Source organism: Grus americana, chromosome 7 (genome assembly GCF_028858705.1).
Source record: "Grus americana isolate bGruAme1 chromosome 7, bGruAme1.mat, whole genome shotgun sequence".
Classification (NCBI taxonomy): Eukaryota; Metazoa; Chordata; class Aves; order Gruiformes; family Gruidae; genus Grus; species Grus americana.
The window spans coordinates 16,788,611-16,807,909 of record NC_072858.1 but is presented as its reverse complement, the minus strand read 5'-3'; the positions used below and the strand labels follow the sequence as shown (position 1 = coordinate 16,807,909).

At 36.5% G+C, this 19,299-nt stretch overlaps 1 protein-coding gene across 1 annotated transcript in view; it reads right to left on the bottom strand.

The window, feature by feature from the left end:
- ADGRA1 (adhesion G protein-coupled receptor A1) overlaps positions 1-19,299 on the bottom strand; it is a 286,895-nt gene that overhangs the window by 233,903 nt on the left and 33,693 nt on the right. Inside the window, exon 2 of the mRNA XM_054831561.1 lies at positions 8,322-8,393. Within this exon, the coding sequence (XP_054687536.1) occupies positions 8,322-8,393 (72 nt within the window). The remainder of the gene's footprint in view (positions 1-8,321; positions 8,394-19,299) is intronic.

The window sequence follows — 19,299 nt, the reverse complement described above, 5'->3', positions numbered from 1 at the left end:
TGTACTTTTTCTTACAACTTTTTCTCTCTCTAGATGCACTGAGATCTTCCACTATTACTAGATTTGGAGATACTAGGTAAGCAATGCTATTTCACAGATGAAAGCCATAGGGAGGTACAGAGATCAAGCGATGTGACAAAAATTGAATGAAAATTTATGGCAAAATTTTAAAGAAGAGAGTCCCTGATTTCCAATCATTTGTCTCAAATAAAAGCCCCTTCTTTCCAAAGATTTTCTACTTTCAAAAGACTCTTTTGTTTAACAGCAACGTATAAGTATTATATTACCTGTTGCACATTTGCTACAGCATGCATAAAATTCCCTATTTACACAAACACCTTTATGATTAAGGAGGACTAATTACCTTTAAGTAAAACACATAGTAGCTACAAAGCTGTATTTTTAATTGAATGCAATGCCCAAAATGTAGCATCTTTCAGGATCAGATGATGTCAAAAGAAACCTGTCAACGACTAAATACTGCCAAGCAATAAAGTTGTCCAACTTAAACAGTCAGCTGGAAATTTATCCACTACGAATAAGATAATTTTAGCTATGTATGGTGACAGGGGAAACTTCTCATTACAACAGTACATCTTATTTGTAACAAATAAATTTGTATTTTTGTGTAATTTACAAGATATCATTCAAATCTTTTAAACGTTAATGAGAAATCCCTATCTGATGCTAAAAAAATAATCTTTAAAGTGAGGAACTGAAGATATTCTGGTGCTACAAGGATCATTTTTGTATCTCCTTTCAGTCTGATATCAGACTCATACTAATCTCACCAATCCATGCCATTAAAATTGTAAGATATTAAAATGATTTCATAGAAATTGGATTTTATGGAACTAAATGGCTTTTATGGAAAAAATACTTTTTTCTGACATGCATTTAATTATTTAGCAATAATTTATTTAAATGTCACAAACTTCATTGACAGATACAGGAAGTTAGATATTCAAATAACACGTTCATTTAAGTGGACGTCTCTATATTCTGGCTGTATCGGAATAAACGTGACATTGGCGTTATCGAGTGACATGACCAAAATTATCATAACGGCAGAGGACCAAGCACCGAAGGGAGGCAAAACCCCAGAGCACCCGGGCTGTTACCGCCGCTAAGGAAGACTGGCGGCAGCACATGTGGAAGGAGCCCCTGGACGAGTAAGGAATCTGGTCCTAACCCAGGGATACGGTGCAAGCCCAGACAGAAGTATCTTTCAGTGGCTGACCATGCATTGGCGACCAAAGAGATGGCTAAGCAGCTGTGCGTACTAAGCTCTGAAAAACACAGTCCAATTTACTAACTTACCACTCATTTTCGTGGTAGAAATTGGTTCTCTCTAGGATGAGCCTTAAAAAACCCATTCAGTTCACAAAAAGCTATTCTAATTTAGGTGATAAATAATTGTTATATGGCTAAATATTTTCTTCCCTCCTTCTGCTCTGTCTGCTGCCTGACATATGTTCATAGCTTCTTTTCCCCCCTTCCTGTATTTGCAAAGCTATTCATTTTCTGAGTATCTCCAATCCTTCAAACTTGTTATTTGCAATAGATGTGCCTCTGGAAGAACAGGTAACAGTAAGAACTTCAGTAATTCATGAATTTTCAGAGCTTACCTTTTTGAGCTCAATATTTATAATTGCCTTAGTACTGAATATATTTCAGGCAGGCATACTTAACATTGATTAAAAACTTTCGGCTACGTTAGCTGCATCTAGAAGTGACAGAGAGGACTATCCTGCTTCACGCAAACACTAGCATCACTGTAATTAGAAAGACAATCTCTTAATCTGACACTGAAACCAAAAGGGTAACTCAAAGTTCAATGAGCACCAAGAGGAATATGAATTGTTTTCAGTGTAATTTAGAGTACGTGCACGAAGAACAGATACCCGCTCCAGGAAGAAAATCACTCCCCATGACTATTCCCATCCTTCCTCACCTACTGGAATATGCTCAACTACTTCAAATAGTAATGCAGCATAATCAGGTTTTTGTAAACAATTACAACAAGCCAACACAATAAGAAATTTAACGTGAAAAATGGCTTAGATTTCCCCAGGACTCCCAGACATATTACTAGACAAGGAAAAATAATGGTTGGAGCATTTGTATGTTCGTTTTTAGAATATTTAAGGTGAATTTAAACAAAGAACTTTTTTTTTTATCATTATCAACTACATCTAGAGAATTTAATAAATCCATGTGGGATTTGAAATACAAGAAAAAGTGGCAAGAAAACCTTAGATGCTTGAAGGGAACTTGCACTGATTTTCCTTCCTTTGTATTTCTCCAAACGCAAAAAACCAGATAAAACCGAACAGTTTCAATCATGCCATGACTACTTACACAACAGACAGCTCTAAGAAACAGGTTTTAAAATTGCCCTTTCCCTGAGTAACATCACAGTATTTCTCTAAACATGGCTAAATGGCATTTGAGATGAATTAATTTGGTCATTTGAAGTCTCCAAGATTATTAATCTATTTCCTGTTAAAAGCGCTTGCATGAAGTTAGGGGCACACTCAGTTGCAAGCTCTTCAGGGAAAAAAAAAAAAAAAAAGTTGGACAATTGGATCGTGGCTGTCAGTCTGAAATATTATTAGTTTATAATAACTAGCATTTTTCTATTTTTACAACAATCCAAAAAAAGAACACATAATTCCAAATTTAGTTTATGAAGTTTCTAACTTTAAAGGTGTCATACAGATGTGTTGAAAAATAATTGTTTAACAATTTCTTTAATCGTATTTCCAGTCCTTCACAGTGCCCAAGAAGAACAGCTGCGTTTCTTCATGTGCGCGCGCGCGCGTGTGCGTGCGCACGCACATTTCAAAAGTATAGGCAGGAAAAGAAATGAAGGGGCCAGTAATTCAGAGAATGTAAATTGCATGTTTAAAGAAGCACATCAGTATATCAAAATGTAAAACCTTTGTATTTTACCCTTTCATCACATGAGTTTTGCTAAAGAACATCTAAATACCATATTTTCATACCAGCTGTTTAACAACATGTTTTTCCTATGGTCTAATTTGTTGTGCTTGCCTTTCCTGCCCTTTCATTCCCTCAAGTTAATGTGTTATTACTTCAACTGCACAGCAAAATATATTCTTGCAGAATGTCATACTGAAATCTACCGAAAGTAGCTTTTATGCAATCTTACCTAATAATAACTGAGGACAACATGTGACTGCAGAGCACCGCCACACAGTTGGTAACTTTACACCACCACTTAATAAAAGCACACACAATCTAAGTGAGATTTGGTCAAGTAAGACTGATATCTATACAGCTAAAAAAAAAAAAAATAAAAATTCCATGCTAAATTCTTACAAATACTTCAGTATTATTTTTCTTTGTCTAGAAACATGTCTAGGAATATTGGGAAAATGTAACAGCAAGTTTCTGTAAAACAGTCACTGTTGAAGTATCAGTGCCTGGCATGCTTTTCTTCTAGGTCAACTGTGAACAGTATGTGTAATCTTGCTTAGTGATCTTTCATCCTGATTTCCCAAGGAAACACTGCTTATGCAATCACGGTCTGTTTATGTATGTTTCTTTGTTTTTATTTGCTGGTTCCCTCTAAATAGCTTCTGAACCTGTTAAAGAGTTTCAGCCACAGGGGACAAAGGAGCAACAGTCTCAGAGGTAATTATGCTCCTATAAACTTAATGAAAAAGTACATTTGGTTATGAAATGGAGAGAGAGGGAGAGAGACTTTATATACCCACTGCAGAAAATGCCAAGTACGAGATCATTAAGCACCAGGAAGCCCAGAGCAGAGGAGCAGCCACGACAGATTGTCCCCAGCTAGAGGTAACAGGGAGAGTTAGTGTGGGACAGGGGCTATCCAGGCAGTCGTGATGCAGCAGTTGTTGTGCAGGGTTAGAAAATTACTAGTGTGGGTAATAGCTCAGATACATACTGTTTTGTGCCAGCTGACATCAGGATGAGGGTATAAGATTTAGTTTCCTAAATCTTGACTTTGGCTCCAGCACAGCTGGAGCACCAGGTCCAACAACCTCAGTCCTTGTCCCCAGAAGAATCATGTGGACTACGGCTGGCCAAATATTCTCAAGCATAAAAAGACTTGCCACAGCTGTGACTAATAATATTACTTTGCTGCACACGGTTCAGAAACTGCAATGTCTTTGGAGCAGGGTCCATACCATAGACTGCCATAATAAGGTATCTGCTAGTAACTTGGTAATCTGCACTACTCTGTGATTCCTTGGGAAATAGCAATGGTTAACCACACTCCCGTAACTTAAAAATAAACAAATAAATAACATCAATTAAAAAAAAAATCAAACTAATTCCTAGATTTTTCTATTTAATATATTGTTCCAATGTATGGAATAACTATACCAACAAATTATAAAGATTTAATTTTTCAGTTGTTCAGATCCTCCAAATCACTGTTTTAACTAAATCAGAGTTTCTGAATTGCAGAGACCTACTTGAAAGGACTACCTCACCATTTCATGGCTTTGAAAGCCCACTTGGCCTTTCTTTTATGGTACCCAGAGCATATGAAAAACTTACTTAAATGTCTACGATAACCAACACTGTCCTGCTCAGATCAATGCATCTCCGAAGAAGACAGGACACTGACTACAGACCAGGAAGGCACTGGAACTGAAACCATTACAAGCTGTGCAGTCTTTGCCCCAAGCTTCAGACCCAAAGTGAACTCTCAGCCTCCTGAACATGAAGCCGTCTCCACGGGGCGTATCACAGAAACAGATTCAAGGTGCTCACTCTCATCTGTAGAATTTATGGTCTGTAGATCTCTTCCAGTTAAACTCCATAAAGCTCTTCATATTTTAACAAACAGTCTCTTTACCACACTTGCTTCAAAAAAGTTTATTCACTTTCTTACCTACACTTCTGATTTTATTCCAAATCAATGCCTATATAACTGAGCACCATACAAAACCAAAGTTTACAGAAAGTTTTTATTCTCGCGTGGTATTTAAGTAATGATATTCACTTCTTAACGCCTCTTGTTAGTGCTACAAAAGTAAGCCCAGTGGCACAGAGGTGCATCATGATCCAGATGCCACAACACATTTGCGAGTCAACCTTTCCGAGCCAGCACAAAGCAGCAATTCTTAGTTTCAGAAAACTCAAACTAAGTGGAGAGAGATTGCCATCTCTACAGATCAGTCATGAGTCACTGTTCACACACGTACACAATACAGAAAAAGCACCTTCAGTGAGATGGTGTTTTTGCAAACTGCCCAGTAAAAATATTGATATTTCATAAATGTATTTTGATCACTATTACTTATATAGTTTTTATTACAGATATTATTACATGTTTCATTTTTCATATTAATAAAGTATTCATAAATATAGGATTATCTTTCTATTACTAAAAGGGAAATAACTGTATCCCCAAATATGTTTTTTCCTGGCTGGCTGGTTGTATCCCCTGAATACCTAAATGAGATTTCCTTTTACAGCAGTAACACAATTTAATACTATCTGAAATAGAAACCTTGTAATATTCATGCTATGCTCAAAAAAAAAAGCCATTTTCTGAGAAGTCTGTAGAAACAAATACAAACCAGGTCCAACCATATTTTGAAAAAATTGCATTTCACACATAACATGAGTTTACAATAGTCTTAGCTTTAGAGAAATCGATTCTGTCTTACTCTTAGAATGGACAGTTAAGGAGCAAACAACTTATGTTTCTCGTTTTGCTTGATTAAAGTTGCATAAAATGAGGAGTCGCAGTTTGAGACAACTGGTCAGTAAGGTCTCTCACTTGCGTAACACACTGTTGAGAAATCACCAGAACTTGGGAGGACTGACGCTTCTGTAACCCAATTCCTGTTGTGACATGCATTGGAAAACAAAATAATAAGGGCAAAGTTGTCACTAGCTTATTAGAGTAGGGCTTCAAACCATTCTCTGCTCAAAAAGAGGTTTTGAGCACTCCAGGATAGGAAAGACCCAGAATATACAAGTCAGTTCCACCTGAAATTTTACTTCTCCTCTAAAGTTTTCAAGTTTGACATTGAATGATTTCATTTTCCACATAAGCTAACACTCTTCTGGGTCATGAACGCCTGGTAACCACAAAAGAATTGCAGACACACGTGATTCTTGTCTCTACGGCATTCACATTACTATTTTTTTTTGTTCTGAACAGGACCACAAGGAGTGCAAAAGCGAATGAGTAGTCCTTAACTCCAGCACACTCACATTTCCAAGCACCTGATCTTGTAAATTTAACATAATCTTAAAGGAAGCTGGATTTCCCTGTTACTGTACTTCATAGGATTCTCTACCTCCCCTTTCAGGCAAGGAATAAAAGTTCTTCTTGGTCCATTTTGTTGAGCCATGAACAACAGCTGCTGTCATAGTTCTCCATTTTAAGCACCTGGAATATTGCTCTGAATTAGCTTGTGTAGAAAAGGCAAAGATGGGAAAACCTAAGGAGCACTCACCCGGATGTAGTTCATTCACACCCACCTCCTAGGAGACTATTCCAGCTGTTCTCACCCCCCTCCAGCTGAAACTGAGACTTTGCATATCTTGATAAGAAGTGTATGAGGCCAGAGAACAAGAAATAGAGCATCTGAACCTGATGAGAATGTCATCCTCTGAATTCTAGACTTTGCTTCAAGGACCACTTATGGATTTCGTATTAAAGCCATGGCCAAATAGCATTATATACAGAGGAGATGATACTTGCTCATTTTATCTGTAATGTTGTGAAAAATCAATGCAATAAAATTAAGAAGGTTTAGATGGTGATGATATTTGAGGCTACACACTTAAGGCATTTTTTTGTTTTCTCATTGTTCTTAATACTGTTTGTGATGTCTTTTCAGGTTGAAGTATTTCTCTAACTAGATAACTAATAAAATTTTTAAGAGTACCCGCTCGGTAACATTCCCCAATGTAAATTAAACCTTAAAAAAACCCCAGAGGAAATATTTTCCTCTATGTCTAAACGTTAATGCTTTACTTGCAGTACATTACGATTTAATTTACTAATTTCCCTTCTTGCAATAAATTTGTAATCCTATCCCATATTCTAAATTGTTTTGTCTAAAATATTTGTAAACTTCTTTATAAAGCTCATATCATTGTTACGCCTAAGATTAAACCAGTTAGTAAATAATACCCAACTCCTCTTCATTCCATACCATTTAATATTGCCAATGTTAAAGAAGTATTTGTTACATCTATAACTATAGGCAGAGAAAATTTAGTATTCCTTTACATAACAGTTCAGACAGTTAGCTTTATCCTAACCCTTCAAGATGTTTAAGGGATTGCTCCAGACCTTGAAATACATTGTTTATTTTTAAATTGCAGTTAGAATATTCAAATATCTCAGTATCACATACTTACCTACCTTATTACACAACCATAAACAGCATGCACATCACACACATATATAGTAAAATATTAACTAAAGTTGATTTCAATATGTAATTTTTATGCATATGGAAACATTCAAACAACATAGAATACATTCACGCATTCATGAATGTTACAACTACTTGATATCAACAGCTCTACATAATGAAAGTATTCTTACAGAGCAATATAAAAATAATTCAGCTTAAGCTGCAAGAGATAGTCAGATAGGTGTGATATAATTACTCATTTTAGATGCACTGGCAAAGTTGCCTATAGAGATAAAAAATAGCCTTTTAGACTTGCTGACATGACTATTCTCAAATGAGTGACCTATATATACAGAAAGCAGTGTTATTACAGTATAGGCGCTACTGCTTATTTATTCCATTGAAGTTTCTGAATGTTTTCTTCCCAAGTTGCTCCTGAGCTCCTTTTCCTCCCCTCCAAACGTTGACTAGAAATACACAGGCATGGAGCTTTATCAATGTCATTGTCTGCTCCAGTGATAAATGCTGTACAATTTCTTTAGAACATAATTGAAATATAGAATAGAATTAAAAGTAGAATAGAATTAAAATGGAAGTATTGGAGACCAATGAGTTAAATAACCCAAACTACATGTCAGGTATATTAGTGTTACCGTTACATATACCAGCCTTCACTGCGACAGTGTACATACTGTAGTACAAGTCGTTGACTGGATGTTTATTTTAGTTCCAAATTGATGGCAGTGCTTTCCTGTATTTTCCACGTTCACCCCATTCACTCATTTTTCTGCTGTTTCTTAACTTGATGACTGCCTAGAAACTCTACTGTGCAATAAAGTTCAGAACATCTCGACTTCATTATCTGATGTTTGGTTTTGTATTTAAAATACACAGACTTTTTAACTGAAGGTGGAACTTGGCTGATCAGTTACTCACAGTCTCTCCAGGGATCTCAGTCCAAAGAAGGAGCCATTCTTCAACCATAAGATCTTGTTGTTACTTAGAATCCTACAAGAAGTCAGGAAAGAATCTGGTTAATAGAACATGATAATTCCACTGATTAAAAACATGTAATTATAGTAAATGACTGCTCTGTAAAATACTAATCACAAAATTCTCTGCTTCATTTGCATTTTCCCATCATAGCAGTAAATAAAGATTACCATTTCCTGAAGTGCATAGTTTCTTCTTTATTAAATAAAAGCACATTCAAGAAATATGTCAACAAATGAATTTTGGCTTCAACTTCAAATAACACTGATAAATGCCCACACTTCTAAATTCTAAATTACCACTGGGAAAGGTACTTGCTGGGGTTTCCCAGTCAACCAAAAGGTTGATGAAGCAAGGTACGTGTTTAAAAGTGTTCCAGTAGATTAGAGGACAATTCAGTCACTTGGCAGTGGTTGCTGTAGCGGGGCTGTACAAAGAATGATACCATACAGATAGATACAGAGCAAGTATTTCATTTTCTATAGGAAAGACAAACAAAAACCCTACCTCTTTACCACACAAACAGACTCCAAAAATGTTTTCCTGTTGCAATCTCTGCATAGCAGAAATTCAGTAATTAAGCTATGCCCGGCCCATTAAGTACCACCACCACCAAGCACAGATGCAAACTGGCCCTGCATGCAAGCTATTGAAAAAATTGTCTATTCTTTGTCTGAATGTTAAACTACTGTCAATATACAAGTAGCTCTTTCCAGTTTAGTGATTTTTCATCACTATATTTTCCCAGCTATTTCAGTAACAATATGAACATGCACTCATTCTGAAGATGTTACCACTTAAAAACCTTATAATATACAAAAGAAATGCAATTTGTTTTAGAAGCTCAAGAAATCTTTTTTAAACAGATCTAATGATTATGCAATGTGCAGAGAAAACATTCGTCTCTGAAAAAAAATCTGATTCCAACTGCTTCAGAAATTATTCTTTTAATGTAACATTTACAATAAATCATACTTCTCTAGCGCACAAAATTCCATTTCAAAATAAGAGATGTAGGTTGCAATAAAGATAGAAATAAAAAAATTCAACAGAAATTCTATTCTTTTAACTAGAAAATACTTTGTGAATCAACTTTTTTACTTTTGTAAAGTTTTAAAACAAAATGTTATGCAAGACCATCTTAACTAGTCTTGCTCTTAGCACTTCCCATTGTATATGAATAGTAAGCACTTTGCTCCAGCATATACCCATACCATGAAGTCTCAAGTCTAGGTGCAAAAGACAACACATAAGACTGACCCATAGTGAAACAGAAAATATTTATTGATGTAGGAAAGTTAAAATACTGTAATGTTAGTAAGATTTGGTGATTTTTGCAAGTTATTTCTAAAATTCATCAATAAACATGTGTAAATGTATTTTGATTTGATGGCGCACTATCAGAGAACATGGAAGCAAGGGCAGGTGGCCTGGGAAGAATACAGAGAAATTGTCCAAGTAGCCAGGGATCAGGGTAGGGAAAGCTAAAGCCGTGATAGAATTAAATCTGGCCAGGGACATCAAGGGCAACAAGAAAAGCTTCTTTAGGTAGGTCAGCGATAAAAAGAAGACTAGGGAAAATGTGGGCCCTCTCCAGAAGGCAATGGGAGACCTGGTTACCCAGGACATGGAGAAGGCTGAGGTATTCATTGACTTTTTTGCCTCAATCTGCCACACCACCCAAGTTGCAGAAGGCAAAGGCAGGGACTGGGAGAATGAAGAACCACCCAACTGTAGAAGATCATGTTTGAAACCATCTAAGGAACCTGAAGGTGCACCAGTTCATGGGACCTGATGAGATGCATCCACGCATCCTGACGGAACTGGCAGATGAAGTTGCTAAGCCACTACCCATCATATTTGAGAAGCTGTGGCAGTCTGGTCAAGTTCCCATTGACTAGAAAACATAACCCCTATTTTTAAAAATGGAAAAAAGGAAGACCCAGGGAACTACAGGCTGCTCAGTCTCACCTCTGGGCCTGGCAAGATCATGGAGCAGATCCTCCTGGAAACTACGCTAAGGCACAAGGAAAATAAGGAGGTGATTGGTGTCAGCCAGCATGGCTTCACCAAGGGCAAATTGTGCCTGGCAAATCTGATGGCCTTGGAATTGGCTGGATAGTCACACTCAAAGAGTTACCATCAACTGCCCAAGTCCACGTGGAGACTTGTGACGAGTGGCATTGCTCAGAGGCTGGTATCAGGACTGACACGGTTTAACACTTTTGTCAGTGACATGGACAGCAGGATAGAGTGCACCCTCAGTAAGTTTGCTGATGGCACCAAGCTCTGTAGTGTGATGGACACACTGGAGGAAAGGGATGTCATCCAGAGGGACCTTGACAGGCTTGAAGAGGTGGGCCTGTGCAAATCTCATGAAGTTCAACATGGCCAAGTGCAAGGTCCTGCACATGGGCTGGGGAAATCCAGGCACAAACACAGGCTGGCAGAGAATGGATTGAGAGCAGCCCTGAGCAGAAGGACTTGAGGGTGTTTGAGAACAAGAAGCTCAACATGACCTGGCAATGTGCACTTGCAGTCAAATTGTCAGATTTTCTGAACTTTTTAGGTGCCCACACAGTGACTAAATTGGAAAATTGTTTTAAAATTCTGAATATTTACACTAGAAAATATAAATACATGAGAGATTCTATTATTTTATTCTGTTCTTTTATTTATCTTCTCTTCTGAGGCTGCACAGAACTTGTGTCAGTCAAGAAAAAATGAAGTCCCAAAATTAAAATTAGCTGGGCTTGGAAAGACTAACATCATAAATTCCACTTCATATTGGGTCATTTGGTTAGACGCTGTGTTAGAGAGACCATCTTTGAGGTCTATTACAATGACATTAGATATAAATATTATATTTGGACTGTTCTGCATAGCCTGATTTTCAAAGATACATGTGCTTCAGAACTCACATCTGGCTTAGATACAAGTATTTCTGTCTTTGAAAAGTTTTCATGGTGCCAATTTGTTTTTCCAGCCTTCTATTCATTCTGCCCAGAAAAAGAGGGCAGTCTGAACTTTGCTGGCAACTCCATGAAAATGCAGCACAAGTCAGCAGCACACCAGTCTCCTACTCTCTACCTCTGGGTCTCCTTCTGTATGGCCCTAATCGTGTAGACTGAAACCAGTATCATTAATCCACATGAAACAAACTCCTAGAAATTAAAGAGAACTATCAAGCTAGCAATAAATCACAAGATTAAGCAGAACATTTAGTTCATAATTGGAACACAGTAAACACAGCTTATGTTCTGCAATACTGCTATCTCATTTAGTCATTTGCTTTTATTTTTCTGAAAGATGAACTGAGTCTTGAAAAATATGACACCACAAAATTAAAAAAAAAACAAACAAAACATAGAAGTTAACTGTGTAAATTTGAGTTTCTAAATGAAACCTTTCAAATCTTTATACCAGACTTTCACAGAGACTTTCACACAGAGATCAGCTTTCAAAAATTAAGTTTCCTTCAGGGCCTTCTCTTCTCTACAGTGCCAACTAAAATTCAGGTTTTATAAACAAAGTAATATGGCTATTATAGTTAAAATATGATTCTTCTTCTGTTCAGAATCACAGCTTTAGAGAATCCTAGCATTCCAATAAGATAGGTAGGGGAAAAAAAACAACACAACCTTCTTTAACAATTAATACAAGTTATCTACATTTCATTCAGCTGGTTGGTACACTACATGAGAAGAATCCACCTGCTTTTAATTAGCTTTAGTGATGTCCAAGAGCTTTCAATGGGCTGTTATGAAGAAGGATTTGGGTTGCACTGAAGACCACTTCTGTGAATACAATGAACAGCTTCACTGACAAACTTAAATCACATTATTTTTCATACAGTAATGAATCACTTGTTAAACTTTTGATAACATAACATTCTTCCCTTCTGAGGACATTTGCTGTGGGAATGAGGCTAGAAGGGAGGAAAGTTCCGGTTACAATGTTCAATATACTAACTCAGAAATGAGGCTTAACTACAGATAATGAAAAATCTTTTCAAGTAATCAATGCCTAGTCATACTATGGCTCTTACTCTTGATGCTGAAATTACACAGACTAATTCTGTGTATTACTTCTTCAGAAAAGTAGCAGAATGGACATGAAATGTATGAAGTATGGCTGAAATAGTTAGGTATATCTTTTCCCTTGAATACAGGCACCTGCTTACAGGGAGATATTTGTAATTACAGACCTGCAGAAATTTTTGCAGTAAAACAGAAACATGAAAAGCATCCTTTTCTTATACTTACGGGTTTGGTGGATAAATACATGGGAAAAGGTGCTATTTGCTTTGGATAGCTTATAACATAATTATAACTTTCAGATGTAACAGAAACTTATTTTAATAAAAGATTAAATATAGTTTGGATTTTCAAAACAAATCACCACTATGCACCCACTATGATTAAGTATTTCTCACATTTTATTTATTGACAGCATTTTCACTTGTCTTTTTTTTTTTACGATGTGCTAGTGAATCACAGTGATAAATATTGCTACACATTGCAACTAGGCAGCTGGTTTAAATAATTATCAGTTTCTAGCCATGTGCTAAGAATCTCACATTTTAAATATTTTATTCCAAGGAGAGAAACACTAAGAAAATGAGCACACTTTATTTCAGTGAAAACTATTTTCCAAAACCAAAATCCACTTAAAGTTTTACTTTTAAGAAAAAAAAAAAAAGTTTCCTGGAGAAACCTTCTGAGAAAGTATTTTAAAGTTCAGTTTGCAAACTGCCTTTCACTATATATAATGATCCAAACCCCAAGTAACTGGAAGTTAAAATGGTGGAACTTTCAGCCCTAGCCCTCACAGAATACATCTAACTAAAATAGTGTTGGGGAGCAATCCACTAGCCAGCACCACTCTGCTGATCAGACACATTATGAGCTCTTTGCTCACTTCACTGACCCTTTCTAATCTTATGTCTCTGCTGCTACTTCTCCCAAGACGCTTTGGGGGACACTGTACCCCAGGGAGCATGTTCAGAAGACATTAACTCTACACCAGGTTTGTCCTTTCCCAACCCTGTGAATCCCTCCAGCACTATTGCTGCAGACTCTGGAGGGATATCCTTCAAACACCCTCTCTTGTGCTACAGTGACACCCTAAAGCATGGAATCCATAAACGTAGTTTCACGATGCAAATGTCCTTCTCTGGTGGGCTGCAACACAGGCTGCATGCTACTTCATTCATCCTGCACCGGAAACAAACCAACCAACCTCACATGTACAAAAGGACCAAATCATGCCAAGGAGCATCCTAACAACTGAGAAGCATGGATGGCCAACGAGCCATTGCTTTCACTCTCTCCTAGACTTCTTTCTTTAGCAGTACAGACATACCGAAAAGGATGGACTGTTCTAATGGGCTACAAGTCATCTGATTTTCTTTCTAGTTCTTCCATTTGAATTAAACAAGCCACAAATCACAGTTTGCTTAAATTGATGATATGATTATTTATTAGTTTTGGTGAAACCATTAAAAGTGCAAAAAGACGTAATCCTGTGCAACAAAGCCTCAATTCAGGTATAAAACATGCCCAGTATAAGAGAACCAACTCTAGTATTAAAAAAGTATCAAATAAAAAGCTCTCAATCATAATGCAAACAAACCTCAATTTTCTCAAGCAGAGAGAAAGAATCTTTTTACCATGCCTTCAAAGTCAACAGACTTGTGTTCACTTGACATTACAGAGGACACAAATTCCACAGCTGAGGCTTCTTCAGTGAGAAGGTATTGCATCCCACTCAATAAAGCCTAAAGACTGTGAGCTGACACAGCAGTGCTTCCGCAGAGAACGCACATCTCAGGTAACCCCATCCAAGAAAGACAAGACATTTAGATGAAGACTGCTATTCCCAAATGCACGGTGAACATAGAAGGAAGTGTGACCCATTACTGAAAATATGTATTTCCTCTGATAATATTCACAGGGGAAAATAAACAAAAACCACAAGCAATAAAACCTCACCCAAACTTCATGAAAAAACAGTAAAATGTTGACTTCCACCTGCTTTTCTGCTGGGCAGTCCAGGAACTGGTTCAGATCAGGCTTGACCCAGTCCTGTGTCTAGCTGATAGATAAGATGAACAACCAATGTCTAGAAAATTAATCCCTCTGAACTCTTTTCTTTAAGACCCACTCACTGGACCAGCTGAAGTTACACTGAAGTACTACAGGAGATACCAACCAGTAGACTAACCACACCTGCCCATACTTCCTCTTAATTCCTGTTTGGTTTTCCACTTCTCAAGCAAAAAGGTGTGTTAGATGGATATCCAAGATGATTTGACAAAAGATAGAAAGCTTAGTCCATTAAAGTTGTACATCTGGGACCTCTGTGTTGGGATTAAGAAATTGTGTTTCAAGTTCTGCAGTTTCTCTTATATATAATTTCAGTTCAAGCAGAGGGGAATATCTTTTATTTTAAAATAAAAATGTAAGTACTAACAGTAGTTAATCATTTCACATGGAAGTTTGATAACAGCTGACTTGTTGCATGTTCTTCTCTTTACACATGGTATGTGGTTAGATACAAAAGGCGTGTGAGCAGACATCCTATGAAATACTTGGACACAATGGTGGGAAAATATGTATTTAATTTCTTTATGATATCCGAGTAAGACTAGAACAATTCATACTGAAATGCTACAGTGTAAAAATGAAAGACTATTTTTAAGGTTTTAAAATACTTCTCAGTAAACCAGGATATTGGTTATTCCCACAACATCCATAATTCATTGAGAGTTGCACCATAAAAACGAATTAAGAAGGAGCTTGCACCACAAAAATGGCAGGAATAGAAAGGAAAAAAGAATGCTTGCTTTTTGTGCCGGATATGTAGAGACATATGGAGCTATCATAAAATACAGGTAGTAATTGCTCTTCCCCCCCACCCCCCAAACTGAAGACCATAGCTGAGCTACTACCTATGGCTTCAACAGATAATATCAGAACTATACAGATAAACTGGGTGGAAAGCCATGGAACGGTAAGAAAACTGATTGAAGAAGCGAAGAGAGAAAAATGACTGAAAACAGTATTGACAGCTCACTAGATGAATGGGGTGTGGCAGACACCTACATAGTTTGATACCGAAACAGAAAGAAGGAAAAACTTGTAAAAATATAAGAAGTATATATCGATTCATTATTTGTGTACATTATTCATAGTGCCTGCTGCTCTGTCCAACTTCGAGAACATAAAAACTTAAAAAAGCATAACTATGAGTTATAAGAATACTAAAGATACATATAGTGGTCTCAAGTGACACCTCTCTATCCTAAGGGAACTGTAGCCTATTGTATTGTCTTTTCAAACTAAACAGTGTGTTGTCAACATTTTTAAAAGGAATCATACAAAAATCCCGTAGAAATTTAAAAAACCTAGTCATTTAGCACCTTTAATTCCAGATAGCTTTATCATTGTCTTCAGTATATACCAACTTTTGTTAAACCCACTCCCTTGCAGCATATCCAATCCCAAGCATTAGTGAAAACAGAAAAATACTCAAAAATTACCTTCCATTGTAGGTAGTGTGCTACATGTGGCAAAAAACCCCCAAACAGCTACAGCCAAAACAGCAATAACAGTGCACTAATTATCCTTCTAATTAGAACAGTACCAACAGAACAGATACTTCCACTTCCTGACACTATTTCATGATAGCAAAAGAAGCAATGAAACTATAAGCACAGAGAAATTTCCTTGCAGGTAATTATTTATTTAAATGAAAGTCCTTCAAAAAGTGTAAAGAAATGCTAATAGTCTGTCACACATTTAGTGGAATATAGGAGAAACTGTAGCTGACCACTCATGTTTCCGAAACACAATACCGCTTTTGTGGAAAATCACTGTTCAATAGCCTTGTTTTCAGTAATTCAAAATACAAAGCAAAACTCTCATTTTTGTTGCTTCAGTGTTCAGTGCTTTTCATCAATAGTCCTCTTGGGTGATGTAAGACACTGCTAGGTCACATTCAAAATAACAAAGCCAGAGAGTTCTTGCATAAATCACACACCAACTAAGATCATATTCAAGAGCATTTCTGCGTAAGCAACATCACAATTCAAACAGTGAAACAAAATATTATCACCACTAACAGGACACACCAGTCATCCTCTCCCTTATAGCGGTTCAGTGGCATTAATATATTAACAAAAGGAAGCAGCAAGGTCACTCTCAAGTGGAAATCTTAATATGATTTCTTAACAGTGGGGGAGTTAAAGAGTTCCCAGCTTTTGAAACAAGCCCCCTCCGCTACAGGGTGATATTCCTTAACTGAACAGGACAAGAAGCAGCAGGAATCAAAGCATTACTAATAGGTCTGTACGTACTTCAGAAAAGAAATGTGGTTGTCTATTTTATGACTTCTGTCAAACACCAGCAAATGTCTGAACTAGATGATACTGAAGTAAAACATTTTTTTTTCCCCCCACAGGAAATTTAAGATGTAAAGGTTATATCTATAGATCAGTGAAGACCCAAAATATAACACAGGATTCTATGCTCAAATTTTAATCAACTGTATTCAATGAAGTCAACACCTGGAAAACATTGCATTAGTGCATGACTGTAGAAAAAGGTTTGAGAATATAAACAGTATGTAGAATAAAACTATGCAGTGCTATTTCCTGCAATCATAGAACTGCTGAGGATATAAAAATGTGATGAATCATTAGTATTTTACTACAACATGTACATGTATTTACATCATTAAACTGTCTAGATAAATCTTGCTTTTAGAATTTTTGAACTGGAGTGCAGATAACTTTTTCAAATGTAATCTAAAAAAAAAACCAACACGTGATCTTTTGATAAGATAGCATTTTCATTACATCTTTTGAAAAAGAAATAGTTTTATCTAAGTGAATTTTTGGACTATGCCGCTATACCTATCATGGGCATGTTTTTTAGTCGAATGTGTTTAACTTTCTGTGATGGGTTCTACTGAGTCTAGCAGAATTCTTTACATGAATTAAATTTATCATGTGCATTAGTTTTTGAAGATCAAAGATTCTGTTGTCAACATTTTCACTGGAGAAAGGCAGAAATTGTTCCAAGCGCTCTCTACGATGAGAAGGAAATCCTTATGTCTGAACTTTCAGTAAAACACCATTTCTAAAACCACATGTAGGCAATCGGTGACAGCGCGGGTCTGCATGCCTTGTTGCTGGTCTTGCCTTTGACTCACTGCTCAGCCTTCATTCGATGAATATATATTTAAATATATGCATTTTTATTGGGAAAATGAGACATACAGAATATAAAAAAACCCCAACAAGTTCTTCCTCACTGAGTAAGCTGGTGTATTATGCAAATGGATTTAACAAAGTGATTGTTTATAGGAGAATTAGCTTTTGATTTGCTTGTCATTCAACTCAGCTGACATTACCAGGAAATTACATTCTTATATTTGTTTCTCATTCACACTTCTACAAAATTCACCGATAGCTACAGTGCAAACAACACCAGGAGAAGCAGAGCAGCTGAGTGAACAATGCACAAGAACAATGTGCAGATTTGAGCATTTCAGTGCGCTCAGCACCACTTACACAGACAAGAGCCTGAGGAGCATCTTTATCCTGTAGGATAGGAATTTTTACACTCATTTCAGTGGGACTAAGGAGTTGATTTAGGTTCCCCATTTCAAAATGGTTATTGCAAGTAATATTGCCATGGTGATTCACGGCAAGGTCGGTCAACAAAAGAGCATACCTTTCCTTTCTCCTGGGCTTACACTCTACTGCTCAGCCAAATCATCATCAGCATTCCCATCTGACTTGTAGCTCTCACAGGTGGGCCAAACTTGTTGTTTACATTACCTACACTATATTCAGGTGGCTTTATTCTACAAATAAATTCTGAATCCTTGTTTAAGTTCAAGAGTTTTAAATTATTAAAATTTAATCTTATTATTTGGTCATAATTTTTTAAGAAATAATTAATCTTTCCTAATTTGGATTTTACTACACTTTTCTTTCTTCTAAGTCATTTTGGAACAATTCTTGCATCATCATTCTTTATTACATTTTTTATATTAGCTTTTATTTCAATCCTAAGATCTCTTCAGCATTACTCTTATTCAGCCCACTGCTCTTCTTTTACATCCTGGACCACCTGTTCTGCTTTTCCCAGTTTTGCTAATTTTGTATGTATTTCTAAAAAAGCACTGAAAAGTTTCCATATTATTTCTGAAAAACATGCTCAGAATTGTCTTCAAAATACTCATGTGTCTCAGTTACCACAACAGATAAGCAGTAACAATTGCTGAATATAAATCCGGAAAAACAGTGAAATTTTTTCACTGTAGTAATTTATTTTTATTTCCCTCCACATCGGTTTGTTTTTATAATGGTTATATCTTAACTCATAGGTTCTGCTGGGAATGTAATTGTGTTTTGCGAAGGAGATATCTGCAGCAGTATTTTTTTTAAATGGTGATGTATATAATCTGATAATTCAATAAAATACAAAACTCATTCTGGATCCTTTGGGTAATATATCTGAAAACTGAAAGCCTGAAAAAAAGACTGGTCTGACAACATAAAATAATTCCTAGCTGAATTTGAAGAGAAACTCTTTTCTCATAAGGAGACATTTTAAAGAGCTAAGTTATTATACCTAAATTGTTTGCTCTATTTTGCCTCAACCAGTAGGACTGCATGTCAGAACGCTCCTCTTAGTCCCCCATTTGGTTTCAAAGACTGAGAGGAGCAGAGATTTAACTGCTAATAGGGAGTGACAAAGAAGTTTGTCTAAAGTACTTCAGACAACTACTGATATACGCTCTGGCAGAATGAGATCCTGAAATTTGAAACAGTTGGTGAATATTCATATTTAATTCAGAGAGCAAGTGAGCCCCGCATAATGCATACAGGCCATCATATCACTTTACA